The 16,478-nt window shown below is 36.6% G+C and overlaps 1 protein-coding gene across 3 annotated transcripts in view; it reads left to right on the forward strand.

Annotated features, from left to right (window-relative positions):
- The window catches only part of PLXDC2 (plexin domain containing 2), a 410,586-nt gene that overhangs the window by 280,402 nt on the left and 113,706 nt on the right, over positions 1-16,478 (forward strand). For all 3 annotated transcript variants that reach the window (XM_067702751.1, XM_067702757.1, XM_067702766.1), the window contains exon 7: positions 11,859-11,958. In XM_067702751.1, coding sequence (XP_067558852.1) covers positions 11,859-11,958 — 100 coding nt within the window. The remainder of the gene's footprint in view (positions 1-11,858; positions 11,959-16,478) is intronic.

Consider the following 16,478-nt stretch of genomic DNA (forward strand, 5'->3'; position numbering starts at 1 on the left):
CACCATTGTGGCCTCTCCCGTTGCGGAGCACAGGCTCCGGACGTGCAGGCTCAGTGGCCATGGCTCACGGGCCCAGCCGCTCCGCAGCATGTGGGATCTTCCCAGACCGGGGCACGAACCCGTGTCCCCTGCATCGGCAGTCAGACTCTCAACCACTGCACCACCAGGGAAGCCCCTCTCTTAGTTAATGTGCCAACTGCCCATACTAGCCACTCAGATGACCTCCAATTCTGTCATGTTCTGTATGTAGTCATGTCTCCAGCAGCATAATTTTTCACAGTGCAGACTGTGATAAATAATGATCAATAAATTAGAAAATACATTTGTACTTATAACAATCTTAATGAGATTGAGATAGGGCAGTTACTACTGCTGTTTGAAATAAGAGTAAATACAGATTTGTTCAAAGAATTTAATGATCCTTCACAAAGTCACAGTGTTCTCCTAACCATACTGGTGAGAGAAGTAGTGGGGACACAGATTCCTTTAAATAATTAAGTTACCTCTCCCAAGATTATAGCTCTTTATTATTCAACCAAAGATTTGAAATTATGTTTTAAGTTATAGACCCTTATTGCTACACAGCTGTTTATTTTAGTTAATTTCAAAGATACAGTTTACTTAGGATGGAAGTCAAAACACAAAAAACATTGTTTTTTTCAAAAGTTTCCTCTCAAATTATCAACCATTCACTTTAATGCATTTTTCAATTTCAGGGTATCCATTTGTTTCTTTTGCATAGATTTAATTACCTAATGAAATTAACCATCTTGTCATCTATATTCTTAAATATATTAATAACAGTTCTTTTAAAGTTTATAGCTAACTCTAATATCTAGATGTCCTATGGGTCTGTTTCTATCATCTCTTTTTTACTTTGTTTCTTTTTCTGTAGATTTTCATTCACTGGTCATGTCTCCTTGCATGTTAGGTAATTTTTGATCAAATGTTGGGCATTGTTTACAAAATAGTAAAGAGATGCTTTGAGGTTGTGGATGATATTTTCTTCTTCAAGGAAGGGTTTACGTTTTTTGTTAGGCAGTTAGGAGGGAACAGATTACTTCCTACTGAGCAGGACTAAGCTCATTCACAGTTGAGCATTGGCCCTTATAAAAACTGGTATATTTCTGGTTAGCCCTAACTCTTAGAATGTAGTCCTTCAGGAATCTCCACATAACCCTGGGTAATTACTATGGACCTTTTGCCTTAGTGGTCCTGAACTCTGTGTTTTCCACAACTCCATGAGACTGCCTGAAGTTCTGTTCAAATTTTCTGTCTCTAAATCTGGCTCATTAATTGTCAAATGCCTTGAAGGGAAAGCAGTGTTGGTTTCACCTCTGTGATTTCCTTTCTTTGGAATCTTGGCTTTTCAGGTCCTTGTTCTTTGACAGCCACCTGATGCCTTCAACAGATGCTTTTCATATGTTTTTTATCTTTCCTGCTTGGTCTCAGTAGTAGAAATGATGGCCTTATACAAGTTTGTCTGCCATAACCAGAAGCCCCATTCATTTTTAAAAGCAACCTCCAAATTTGTAAAATCTAACATTAATTGAGCTCTTCATATATGCTAGGCAGTGACCGACATGCTTAAAATTTGTCTCATATTATTCTCACAAAAACTAAGAGGTTGTCACTTTTATCATTTACAGAGAAGGAACCCAAAACACCCAGAGAAGTTAAGTAACTTTCCCAAAATTATGAAACAAAGATTCATCCAAGGGAATATGACTCCAGAGCCCATAGGCCCAACCACTGTATCTTAGTGCCTCCCTACAAGCTTCCTTTTCAAGAAATGGCTGTATTGCTTTATTCACTTTGATATCCCTGACAGTCTTTCCTGGTTAGTCATTATTGTAGTGTAACTCAGCCACTTGAGAGCACAGGTAAGAATGGTTTGCCTTTCCACAGCACTTATTTTATTAATTTTTTTAAAAAGTGAAAAGAAGTTGTGCATAAGTAAAAATAATAGTAAAAACATATGTCCTTTCTTAGATAAATGGAATTTGGAAAAATCAAATTCCCGTTTCCTATTCTGTTAATAAAAATAACTAGCTGTCATCCTAGAAACCAGATTCTTTATATTATTTTAAGTTACCATTGAATAGTGATGATTGCTTTATTACAGTATAGACCTGAAATTCTTGGTCTCTTGATAATGTAACAAGGAGACTACCTGTTCACAAGAAAGATATGATTCCAGACACATTAGAGACTTGAAATCAAATTTCTTATATTTCTTAAGGCTGCCTATCCTAGTATACTATCATATATTAGAAGTTGCATTTCCTCTGACTTGTTTCATCTCTCTTCTCCTATTATATTTTGAATTTATTGTTACTTTAGATACAGACTCAGGAAGGATGTGATTCATTTTGTGTCTATTGGAAATTTGATTAATTTTTTTCACCAGTTCATGCGAGGTACAGAGTGGTCATCAGTTTGAGACAATACAATTAAAAAGTCACGTAATCCTTCTACATGGCCCCAGGGGAACTCATAGAGAATACATATCTCACCTGAGAGTCAGCCCACTTTATCCATTTTCTTGGTTGAATACCTTACAGTCTCCTTCAGCAGCAAATTTTAGAGGAGGTCTGTATAGAGGAACTTTATTGTTTATTAAGTAAAATTACTTTTTAATTACTTCTACCATTTAAGTATTTAATCCTAATGTTCCTTAGTGTAACATTTACTGTTTCTGTGGAAGAATGCATAGTTAATAAATCACCATTGCCAATTGGTTGGAGGTTTAACTGTCACCCTAAATGCATTTTTAAAATTTATTTGAAGACGATTTCTCTTGTTTAAACTGTAATGACCCTTCATTCATGGTAATCATCCTGAAAGCATTAAAAGATGAACACTTGCTGAGCTTGTAAAATTTATAGAAAATATAATTCAAGAGGGTAAGAGAAAGCCAAAAAGAACTGAACAGTGAAACAATTGACATTTAGATATGAAGTGATTTGCCTTTATGGCTATTGCTGTATATGTGAGAATGTTTAACATGTGTTAAAATAATATATATGCATCCAAGAAACTATATATATATATATATATATATGAAATTTAAATAAAATTTATTTAACAAATGTATAAGATTGAGAAAACCCAGATGACATGAAATGCTAATTATAAACTCTCAGGAAAGAATCCCATAACTGAGAACATGTCTCTGCAGAGGAAAGCAAAGCAAAATGGCTCTTTAATAAATTAAGTAAATGTCTCTCAAATTGTGTGTTTTCTAAATTGAGCATTTCCCAGAATGTGCTTTTCCCAATGCCTATTAGCAATGAAAGGCTCTGAGAAGAACAGCCACAAAGGTAAATTAACTTCATTTAACCCAGAGCTGATCAAACTTTTTTGACCTGGGAATGCATTTTTCATGGAACATCTATTACCACCACCCAGGAAGGTGTGGGGAATGTTGAATTAAAAAAACAATTCATGTGGTGCAGCCACTATGGAGAACAATATGGAGGTTCCTCAAAAAACTGAAAATAGGGGCTTCCCTGGTGGCGCAGTGGTTGGGGGTCCGCCTGCCGATGCAGGGGACGTGGGTTCGTGCCCCGGTCCGGGAGAATCCCACATGCCGCAGAGCAGCTGGGCCTGTGAGCCGTGGCCACTGAGCCTGCGCGTCCGGAGCCTGTGCTCCTCAATGGGAGAGGCCGCAGCAGTGAGAGGCCCGCGTACCGCAAAGGAAAAAAAAAAAAAAACTGAAAATAGAGTTGCCATTTGCTCCAGCAATCCCACTCCTGGACATATATCCAAACAAAACTATAATTCAAAAAGATATATGCACCCTTATGTTTATTGCAGCACTATTTACAATAGCCAAGACATGAAAGCAACCTAAATGTCCATCAGCAGATGAATGGATAAAGAAGATGTGGTACATGTATACAATGGACTACTCAGCCATAAAAAAGAATGAAATAATGCTATTTGCAGCAACATGGATGCAACTAGAGATTATCATACTAAGTAAAGTAAGTCAGACAGAGAAAGACAAATACCATATGATATCACTTACATGTGGAATCTAAAATATGACACAAATGAACTTATCAACAAATCAGAAACAGACTTACAGACATAGAGAACAGACTTGTGGTTGCCAAGGGGGAGGGTGTGTGGGGGAGGGAAAGATTGGGAGTTTGGGATTAGCAGATCTGAACTATTATGTATAGAATGGATAAACAACAAGATCCTACTGTGTGGCGCAGAGAGCTATATTCAGTATCCTGTGATAGGCTGGGATGGAGGGGAGTGTGAGAAAGAATATATGTGTGTATAACGGAATCACTTTGCTGTACAGCCGGGATTAGCATGGCATTGTGAATCAACTACACTTCAATAAAATTTAAAAGAATTCCAAAAAAATTGTAGACACAGATGATTTTATATCTTAGCACTTCCCTGTATTTTAAGTACATAAAGCATAAAGTTGTATCTACATGGCTTTATTTAGGATCTAATTCATTTGCATTTGCACTTTTTTGTTATCTCACATATTAAAGCTCCCAACATTTTAATTTTCTTTAATTTCCCATAGTGTAAGAAAATGACAAATTGAACCCGTTCTCCCTTTATAATGTTGTGAGTGAAAATAAGTAAATAAAGTAGCAAGGAAGCAAGATCAATAATCTAGAAGAAATAATTGTAGAAACAGAAATCTTGTTCTAATGCTGGCCCTGCCCCTAGCGGGTTATGTTGTCCTTGGACAAGGTATTTGATCTTCCTGGGTACGTTTTCTCCTTCCAAGCCCCACTTCCATTTAAGCTTTGTGGTGACGTGGAGAGGTTTGTTCTACATGTTCTACATGTGCTCCTGCCGGTATAGACCATATCCAGTCCCTGCTCTGAGGATTCCAGGATCAAAGAGCTAATTTATCCCTAAGGCAAAAGGCCTCGTACTTTCCCCATGTCTCCCCAAACCCAGGGTGCAGTTTCCTAATCCCGTTCCTTTTCCCAGCCGTGTTTAGGCAAGTTCCCTTTTGTAGCCATAGTCCCAGATAAAGTCCCCATTATGGTTTTGACTATCTTGAGCCACGTTGCATAGGCTTCTTCAGGGGGCTCCTGCCTCACTATATTCTTTTATATGATGCTCCCACTCTAGTTTGTCAGTTCAGTACTGGGCAGTCCCTATATTAAAAGAGGGAGCTATTTTTACTTACCAACTTCATGCTGTTGTCTCCTTCCAGATTTTCTATGGGGTACGATTGTGGAGATGGGGGTAAGAGGAATGTTAGATTATATCTTTAACGTATGGCTCGCCTTTGCTTTCATGCCATCAAGTAAGTGCATTGCTCGATACCTAGCATATGAAAAGAGTTCAGAATCTAAAAGCTAGAAAGGGATTCAAATAATCGTGCGACATGTTAACAATATTCAGGAAAGCAAATGGATGTTTTTATAATGTCAAATTTAACTGAAAGCCCTTCTATTCAAATGTAGTTTTCAGACAACTAATACTAGGGCTTTATGCATTGCTTTGAGCATGACTTTTTAAAATTGGACGCCCTACTGAGTAAGGAGAAGCCTGATCAGACATTTAAGGGAGATAAGGTAGGAACTTAAGGGTTAAGTGAAGGTAAGAATGGTTAAAATTTTAAACTTTGGGGGTTTTTTACTGTATATATATTAAGCTATTAGACATCACATTGCTGATTCGCGAGTTAACAAAAATGAGTTTAGACTAATTCCTCTCCAGTTGCGTCTGATAGGCATATGATTCATACTTGGGAGCACATACTCTGCAGTCAAACCCTTGCTGAGATGCTGCGCTGCCTATTAGATAGATAGCTGGGCCATAATGGAAACGAGTGAATGTTTTGGCAAGGTTTGAAGGGCAGAACAGAGAGAAAAATAAAATTCTATTCCCTGCGACTCAAGCAGCATGCTGTTATCCCCTTAACTGTTTTAGAGACAGACGTTCATGTTTTCGGTATTGTGTCAGGCCCTTGTGTGCTGGAGAATGATACCGCAGCACGGAAAAGAGAACAACTTTTGTATTTGAATCTTCCTCCAAAGGCCAGCATGCTCTGCCCTACCTTTACTGACTCCTAATATCATTTCCTACGTTAATTTTGTCTAGTTATTCCAACTCTTTTCTGTCGCTATACTTCATTTGCTTACTGTATCATTTATAGAAAAAAATTATACTTACTTAAATAACAAACTTATCTGTGTCTTGTGAAATGGAAGGAAAATTAAAACACCTTAAAGAAAAGAGTTTATAAATGCTTATGTAAGCTGAAATGGAAGCATATTTTAACTGGCGTTAATGCTCCTTTTCTATATCTATCCTGTGGAATGAATCTAATTGTAAAACTCCTTCTCAGAAATGTATGATTCATTACAAATCATACAGAGGCCGAGTGAAGATTTAGCTTTGCTTTAATTATAAAAAGGCAAGTATTATAGGCATTTGAAAATAATGAACTACATTTTTTTTTAAAGCTTGTGTAGTTCAGAGTTTGTATTATTTCAGATTGGCTTCCTGACATCCCCAGGAACTAACTTAGGAGACATTTTAAGGATGAATATAAATTTGTAGATAGGATAAAGGATAGCTTCCATAAGCAGAGTTTTTGTACTTTGGGCATCATCTTTCGTCCCTGCTTCTCTGACTTGGGTACTTATCCAATACAGAGTCCTCTATAGACTAGGGGACTGTGACACTATGACAGATCCTTTCTTGCACACTTTTGGCTCTAATTCTAGATAGTTTATTTATATACGTACACACAATTGCTTTGTTGACGTTAGTCAAAAAATAGCTCATGTTAAATGTGGTTTTAGCAGTGCTCCTGATTCAGCCTAGCAAACGGCCTCTCATTCTAAACTGTCGTGGGAACCTGCAGTCTGGCTCACAGAGAGCTCACACAGCCCAATTACTTGGCTGCAGTAAGTGTGAGTGGATGAACCATCCTTACGCTGAACAACCCCACGCCTTTGAGGTTTTGAGGTAAAAAGATAACAGTCCAAGAAGGCAAAGTGAAAAAGATAGGACAGTATCAGGTGGAGAGAGGCAGACATGTTCTTGAAAGAAATCTAAGAGAAAGCCTGGACTTTGCCTCGTTAATCTTTTACCAAATTAAGCATTTAATTCAATTGGCCATAGTGTTTTGTTTTCTAAACCTGATATGTAATCATTTTATCAAAGGTTTGGGTGGCTTCTAGGAAAATGTAGGGAATCAAAAGCTTCTTGTACATTTTCATGTTAATATTTAATCAGGATAAAATACCAGAGTTTTAGAAATTCTATGCTTTTATTCATGAACTCTATAAAATTTGGAAGAAAAGCATTTGAGGCCAGTGGTATTGCCATCGTCCTTTTCCACTGCTTCCTGCCCTAGTCTCCTCCATCTCTGGATGCTTCAGTACACACCATCCTCATAGCCAGCAATGGAAATGAACCCTGAAGGTGTGCAACAGCATGCTGGCTCCGATGAAAAGCTCAACTCCATTTTTCCTGCTGTTAAGACCAAAAGTCTTGGTGACACTGTTGACTCTCTTCTTTTTCTCACTCTCCTTAAATCCATGGCATATTCGTCCAGAATCATCTTCCTGTCGCTCCAGCTCTTATACTTATCACTTATCTAGTGTACTCCAAGCCACCCATTTCTCATCTGCAAAATGGTGATACCCTTCTAACTAGTTTCTCTGTCTCTCTTTTCCCCCTCCAGTCCAGATTACACATCAGTTAGTGTGATCTTTTTCAGATGTAAGGGAATGTCCTTCCTCTGTTCAAGACGGTCTAACCCTTCCCCATACAACTTGGAATAAAATCCAGAGTCATTGCCGTGGCTTGCAGGGAATACATGCTCCCTCTGATCTGTCGTCACTGCGTCCCATCCCCTTCAGCACTCTTATTTACTCCCTCTGCTCCAGTGATAACCTTTTATTTCCTAAAAGACAGCAAAAGCAATTCAAACAAGGCCTTTGCATGTACTGGTCTCTCTACAGAGCTGTTCCCCAAATCTCCATATGGCAGGTTCTCCTACTACAGAAAAGTCACATTATCACAGAAATCTTCTGTGCCTCCTTCTCTTAAAGAGGCCCCCATCCCTCGCTGTATCTTCCCCATGTTTCCATTTCCTCCTTGGCACTTACCACCTCCTGGCATACTGTATTTTTTATGTTCACTTGTCTTCATGTCAGTCTCTACTCTCTAGAATGTAAGCTCTATGAGAGCAGGGGTTTTTTTGTTTTCTCCTGTAATTCCAGTGCCTACAATAATACAGAGAAAATGTTCAACTAATATAAATATTATAAATGAATATTATTATAAATAAATAGTATTTGAATAATATATTCAAATATATTTATATTGAATAATATATATTCAATATATTCAATAATATATATATTCAATATATATATATTCAATATATTCAATAATACATATATATTGAATAATATAAATGAATATTATTATAAATAAATATTATAAATGATAAATATTATGAATGAATTCACCCTTATAATTTTTTTGGATCTTTATTAACAATGTACTTGGTGAAGCTTGGGAAAGTCTAGATCATTCAGTAGAATTAAATCGTTGAATTTGAGGTTTGAAAGAGTCCTTACAGGTCATCTACTGTCTTCCTAGAGGGTTGGCCAATTTACGATAGGATTATTTTCAGTGGACAAAAAACTCTCTACATTGTTAGGTTACCCATTTTGATTTTGCATGGATTTACCTTAAGTTAAATGAATCTAAATCTGGGTAAATTATACACCTTGGTCTTCATTTTTGGAATCCACAGGGAAAAGAATAAACTAGAAAATAAAAAGATACAGAAGAGTGAAAAAAAAGATGCAGAAAATGCATCTTTTTAATGGACCTTTCCAATATTTCAAGTTTAATTGTACCTAAAGAAATATTTATCTGATTCCCAGAAACCTAGGAGGAAGAATGCTACTTCATTTTCTATAGAGACACCCAGAGAAGTTTGTATTGGCTATTAGAGCTTTAGTAGAGAATGCATTGGTTAGTATTGCTGTGTAACAAATCACCCCAAAATGTAGTGGCCTAAACAACTCTATTTCTTATTTCTCACAAGGTATAAGACTGCTGATCTCAGCTGGGCTCACTCATGTGTCAGTTGCTAGCTGGTTGATTGTCTAGGGGCTAGTTGTTCAAGATGACCTCTGCTAGAAAGAAAACATTCCTCCACGTGTCTCTCATAGATCTTCAGCAGGGTATATTCTCATGGCAGTGGCAGAAGTCCCAGAAAGGAGGTGGAAATGTACAAGCATCTTTTCAAGCCTTTCTTCTGCTTCAAGTTTGCTGTTGTCTTCTTTTGCCATATTACTGAGGCAGAGGCAGAATGGCAGAGGTCCACCAAGTGAGACGGCAGAGTATGGATAAAAAGAGGCCATGGACTGAGGCCGTTAGTGCAGTCAGTGTACCACAGATCAAATGCACAGGAGGAGAGAGTTTGACTTAGAGATAAAATATAAAGGAAGGGAGTGAAAAGAAAGAAAGAGATGGAGAAAACAAAATAAAAATGAAAGATGGCTAGATAAGGGAAGAGATAAAGAGAGATAGAAGAGATGGGGTAGATAATGTGAAGAGAAGAGAAGCTAGGATGTCTGCAGATCCAAGACATGTGACCTGAAAAACAAGCTCTCATATGATAATGTAATATTCATAACAATATAATAGAATTTTCCAGTTGATAACAATATAAACTCAAGCTCTGCTTTGAGTATGCGAAAGAAGAAGTACAATTAATTACCACAGAATTATCTGGTAAAATATTTCATACCTTGCAGAGGAAAACTGCAGTCATAGATGTTGTAAGAATGAAAGCAAGTAACAAATCCAGTAGCAAAACTTTCATACTTACTCCTAAGCAGGCATCTATTAATGATGCTGTTTAAAAATTATGAGCTTGTCTTATTAGGATATACAAAAATAACTTGAATTGGAAATTTTTTCTGTGGCTTTCTATCCCTTTGCCTTTTCTTCTTTCACTGTAAGTCTGTCTTAAATATAAATTGCACTTATATTAGCATTCTTCAACATGGAGTATAAACTGGGTAATAATATAATGTACCATAAGAAAAGGGATTACATACATTGATACTGAGTATGGCTTAGCAATTACCATAAATAAATTATATCAGAGTTTCATTTAGTAAATGAACTTTTAGGGACAAAAATCTTGGTTTGATTTTGTTTGTTTCTGTTGTCCAAATATCAGAATACTTCTTAATGGTGGTTAAGAACTGGACACACTGATATAAAACTGGCAATACTACAACATTGTTCAAGAGAGGACTGATTAGTACATAAAAGGAAAATATCTTCCATTTACTATTTTGAGATAATTCCACAAATTTCAGAAACATTAAAATTTCCTCTTAGTTTCAACAAAATAACACTTCTTACAACTTCATGATGTCAGGGGCAAAAATAAGAAGTACAGTCCTTATTACATCTTCTCTCCAAGTTATTTTCCTTCAAATTTACTTATTTATTTATTTTTGACTGCATTGGGTCTTTGTTGCTGCGCCCAGGCTTTCTCTAGTTGCGGAGAGTGGGGACTACTCTTTGTTGTGGCGCACGGGCTTCTCATTGCGGTGGCTTCTCTTGTTGCGGAGCATGGGCTGTAGGCACGCAGGCTTCAGTAGTTGTGGCGCGTGGGCTCAGTAGTTGTGGCTTGCAGGCTCTAGAGTGCAGGCTCAGTAGTTGTGGCACATGGGCTTAGTTGCTCTGCAACATGTGGGATCTTCCTGGGCCAGGGATCGAACCTGTGTCCCCTGCATTGGCAGGCAGATTCTTAACCACTGCAACACCAGGGAAGTCCCCTATTTTCCTTCTTTTTTATTGCCACGCTGTTTATTATGGCTTATACAACCATGTCTGATCTAATATGATCTTTAATGAATTACCCACAGATGGCCCACAATCTGCTTATTCTACTTAAAAGACTTGTTCGTGCATTTATCCTTCCATATTGTTTCTTGTCCCTTTATGTATTGAAGATGTTTTCATCCCCATTTTCATTTCTATAAAACTGGTAGTAAAGATAGTAATCGTATCTCCAATGATTCTTTTCTAAATCTAGAAAAAACGGCTCCAAGAGTTTGTCTCATTTATAACTGTTGTATCGTGTTTAATATAGTCTCAGTGTGTCCTAATTTTTTAAAACTGTACACATTATAAATGTCTATAATATGCAGATTTGGGCTCTATTGAGGTTTAAATTTAGGAAATATGACCTTGAACTGACCCATAATAATTCATAAGTTTTCCATATGAGTTTTAACCAGAATAGTGAAGTTCATCCGTTAAGAAGCAATTGCCAAATATCGCTATATATTAATCAACGATGATGTTGTTACATATATATTTATATATATTTAGGAATGCACGTCTTATCTTTCTCTAGGTTTTATATCTATAAGGCCACTTGTAAACAAGGATTTTTTAAAACTATGAAAATGAATATATAATAGAGTCTTTGGGGAAAACAAATGGTACAAAAAGAATCTCTATCTCTGTAATGATAGTCCGCACTACGTGCATTCATGGTGTGCCTGTATGTGTGAGAAATTTTCAGTATTCAGCATCAGTCAGATTCTCTGAGAATCTGTTACTTTCATCATCAAGTAGCCCTGTCTGTAGGACCAGGAACTCTCTTGTCACTTTAACCCATCGAATAGCACTAAACAGATGTTATTTTTAGATATTGTATGTTTTTCTTCTCTAATGTTTCCTGCTCTCTCTTTCTTCATCTCCATAATCAAATTTTATCCATTAAAAAAGATGGTCGCATTCCCCACACCTACCCCAAATGAAATTCAAACCTAACTCACAGCAATCTGCTTTTTCTTTTCCAGATTCCTGTCTTGGTCACACAGATAAGTTCGACCAATCACCCAGTGAAAGTGGGGCTGTCAGATGCATTTGTCGTTGTCCACAGGATCCAACAAATTCCCAGTATGTAGAAGAAGGGTAATGGCAGAGTCTGAGCCTGCTGTGGGGTAAATTTAAAGGAGATTGATCTAGGGCAGATGTGACTCTTTGAACAATCGAATCACTTAGCTAATTGCTGCTTGTTAATTATATTGTTCGGCTTGTAAGTCTTTTTGGCATTTGCTATCTCTCTGTTAGCGTTGAACTAATAATTTAGGTGAAGTGAAGTTAAATAGCCAAACCAAGAGAATTTGGATTCTTTGGAATAGTTAGCTTGGTTGTGCAGATATATTTCTTTTATTCATAGGAAGAGGAACATAAAAGAGTGACAGATCGTTTGATTGATAGGTGTATGATTGTTTATTTCATTTAAATAAATTTATCAGCAAAAGATCAGCCTTGTACCGTTTCACGTTTAACATGTTTGTATAAAACTGTTTGAGAGCCTAAAGGAAGATTTTCAAAAAGTATAGACTGAGGTTAAAAAAATCTTGATGGAGCCATACCTACCACACAATATATTTTATTCTCTTTGTTTAAATCATTTTTGCCTATATCTAATCTAGCTTACATTTGTAGAAGAAAAACATACATGTTACTTTGGGCATCTGTTCATCGTATTAGAAATCCAAATGGTAACTGCTGTTTGTAGTAGTTCTGATCATGTAAATAGCCCTCTTTTGAAAGCTTCTGTTTTTTAAAACCTCCTTCTAGTTCAAGAACAGCCCTGAGGGTTGCTTGGGTATGTTAGTACCAAAGGTGCCTGTTTGTGTCCCAGATGTACTTATGTAAAGCAAGAGGTTATGATACATCTCAAGATTAGATCATTCCTTTCCCTTTTGCTCAAAGTTCTTGAGCAAAATTCTTTATTTCATTATAGTGGTAGACTTAATTTATCACATGCATATGCTGCTTGGTCTTGACTTGAACTAATTCTGTTTATGTCACCTCAAATATAGAAAGTAAATGACGTGGAAATCAGACTTTTCAGAGCAGAGGATTGGCTGGAAACATTATAGGGGTTATCTTTCAATTACGGTTTAGAATGACATTCATATGTGGCAGTTCTGCTTGGTGAAGACCGTGAATCTTCCGTGGCTGTTTCTCCTTATTGGCTGAGAATTTGCGGGAGGTAATATTCCAGCCACCTGTTAAATCAAGGCAGATTTTCCAGAAACAAACCTGTACTGCGAACAAAGCAGAGATATATCCTTATGTGTAGGCAACATAAAGACATCCTGACAGAACTCTTAGTCAAGAGGCTGAACCCTGGGAGAGGCCAAGTTGACTTCTGTGTGAGGAGGAATGTTCTCACATTCTTCCTTTCAGAGGAGTTAGTCAAGCATGACCTGAGTCAATTACTGCACAAGTAAAAGAATGGCTAGTTTTAGTTTATTTGTGGCTTCTTTCATCCCAGAAAGAATTTTATTTGCAGCTTCCTCAGAAGGCATCTTGGCCCACATTGAAGTGCTGATATATTATTGTTTAGAGAAAAAGACCCACCAACGTACAAAAAAAATTTTTTTACAAATGTATTGTAATATTCAAGTGTTGTGTCAGAACTGAGACATGATAAAATTGTACTCAGACTTCAGAGTCCCAAAATGCAATTTTGCACCCCTTGTTATATTGTAACAGGGTGACCATTATGTTTAGAGGGGAAAATATCCTTCTCAAATATAAATTTCATTGAATAAATTGGCAAAATTAATATGAATTTTGAGAACAGATTATGTCTAAAGTTTGGGAGTCAGCATTAATCTAAAGAAAGTACTCAAGCTTTGAGTTCAGGGAGAAGCTTCTCTCAGGCAGGCTATGTGCTGGAGTGACATTTACATTTCCTGTTGACCTCACTGTCACCTTGAGAAAATTTGCCAGGAAGGAACGGAAGTCCTGAGTTTCTAATCTACTCATCCCTGCCATTAGATGAGACTGTATTTCAGCAAGAACACTGGAATTGATGTGTTCTACTTAAAAATCTTTGGGGCAACAGAAAAATTTTAATCTCCTTAAAAATCTGTTCCCACATTTATCAGGTGTAACAGTATCTGTTACAGGAGGTACTGTATAATAGGAAAGATATGGTTGCATGGCTGCATTGTATTCTCAGCTGGAAAAAAAAAAGCATACTTGTTTTCTTCAGACATTAGGCTAACCCAAGAATATCGTAATACAAGTTATACAAGTATCATTTTTTCCTGAGAAATCAGATGATTCCTAGAGATCAGTATGTTACTTACTTGTACAATTAGAATTTAGATAAATATTTAAGTCCTTTTCAAGATTCTGTTCCCCTATTTAATAACCTTCATTATTAGGAGTCATCCTCATAGGGAATTTAAATCTTTCATCTCTGTTGCCCCTTTTTCTTCTCCTGAGTGAATTTAGGGAAAAACTGATCATTATCCTAAGTAATGGGCGGCTTGCTTTCTTCTGTATTCCAAGGTGCATTATTACACAGGACCTTGTTCTCATAAGATCAATTTTCTGTTCTTTAAATCATTTTGGTTACATGGGTTATAGAACCTAGATCCTTTGCTTAATCTAGCCATGACAACATGGGAAAGTGAGCCACAACGTTGAGAGTAATTTTTCCCAGTGGGACCACAATAGTATACCATTCTTATCAAATTTGGTGAAGGTTTGGTAGAGCATTCAAAAAGCTTTAAGGCAAAGTGAATTTGTTTATTACGAAGATTCCTCCCCGCCATCATAACATCAACAACAAAAAAATTGTTTTTCAGTTTTTAAAGGCTTCCAAATGTTTTCCATGTAACTTTCAGGCATAGTTTATTAAAATAGTCTTTACCTTTCAAAAAAGATTAGGTGATCTGATAGTTTAAAATATCAAAGGGAATTTAGGCATTGTTAGTAAATCAGTAAATAGTTCTGAAGTTACAAGGGGATTCCTTTGCTCCTTCAAAAAAATGAAAAATGTCTATGGTGAAATTAACCCTTATATTAAAAAAAGAAAAAGAAAAACTAGTTAAAAGTCCAGAATGTATAAGGGAAATTGTAATGTGAATACTGGTCATGAGACCTTGAACATATTATTTAATTTCTATAACTTTCTTTATATGCAAAATGACCATCTTAGTACCTAAGGTACAATATGTGTATAGCATGTGGTACCTGGCACAAAGTAACACTGTATTTATATTTACTTGTATTGCTTATCCATCGGCATCTACATTGTTACTTTAAAAAGACAGTGATGCTGACTGAGGTGTCCACACCCAGGCCCAGTGCCCATGAGAGTGAGGCCACAGGGAATTTCCACTCAAGGACACCTTGACACTCTCTGAAACTCATTCTTTCTGACGATGACAGCATTTGTTTCTTAACATATTGTTGTGTCTGTCTGTCCATGTGTATGTATATCTCTGCATCACCTTCTGTTTTTCATAAACTATTTTGTAGAACTTTAGAAACAGAAAAAAAAAAGTATAGAGATCATCCAATTCAATCTCCACAGGTACAGATGTGAAAAACAGGTCTACATACAATGACCTTGTTTATTCATTACAGAAATACGAGTGTAAAAATTATTATAAGCATAGTCCATATTAATTCAGAGGAATTGGTAAAATAATAGAAAACTCAAAGAAGGAAATTAAATTGCCTGTAAACCTACTACAGAGAGAAAACAATCAATGTTTTCATATCTCTGCATCCAATCTTTTGTTTATAGTGTATACACACACAAACACACACACAGGGTAAGAAAATTGGCATTATCCTATACATATTTTTGACACCTCTTTTTCTTATAATATATACAACACATTTTTCTTACACTGCTAAATACCTGTGTAAACGTGGTCGTTAATAGCTGCAACAAATTCCTTTGTTTCATAATTTGTGTAATCTGTTTTCAGCACTGGTTTGTCATGTAGGTTGCTTTTCATATTAATTGTCAGTAAAACAGCAGTGCTAAACATCCTTGCTTTTGAATTTTTACTCATATCTAATCCATAAAAAATGAATATGTAACCATGGAATGTTAATGAATTTTTATGTATTTTGACAGATTGCTTTCTGTAAGGGTTGTACCAATCTACTCCCCCACCAGCATCGTATCAGATATCCCATTTCCCCAAATGCTCTCAGACATTACTATCATTTTTTAAACTTCGCAAATTTGATAAGCAGAACGTGATATTTCATTGTCGCTCTAATATTCTTTTGATTACCAGAAAGTTCTAACATTGTCATATATTCATAGGTCATGTGGAATTGCCATAATTTCTGGTTAAGTAGCTCTGCTAAGTAATTCTTTCTCAGCCTCAGCTCATGACCCTCCATATTTTTTTCTGCAGTGTGCAGAGGCCTTCCTGGGTAAACCTACAGTGCTCTCTAGTACTGTTCTACTTGTTTGTTTCTCTCTCCTCCCGTTTAATGTTTTGAATTTTGATCTTAATCTCCACAGTGCTGACCTTCCCCATCATCCCTCACCTTTTTCTCCACCCTCTGAGCTTAATGAGCATAACATTTCCAGCAAGAAACCCAGAAAATCCGTTCATGCCTCCATGGTCCGTTTATTT

Source organism: Pseudorca crassidens, chromosome 1 (genome assembly GCF_039906515.1).
Source record: "Pseudorca crassidens isolate mPseCra1 chromosome 1, mPseCra1.hap1, whole genome shotgun sequence".
NCBI lineage: Eukaryota > Metazoa > Chordata > Mammalia > Artiodactyla > Delphinidae > Pseudorca > Pseudorca crassidens.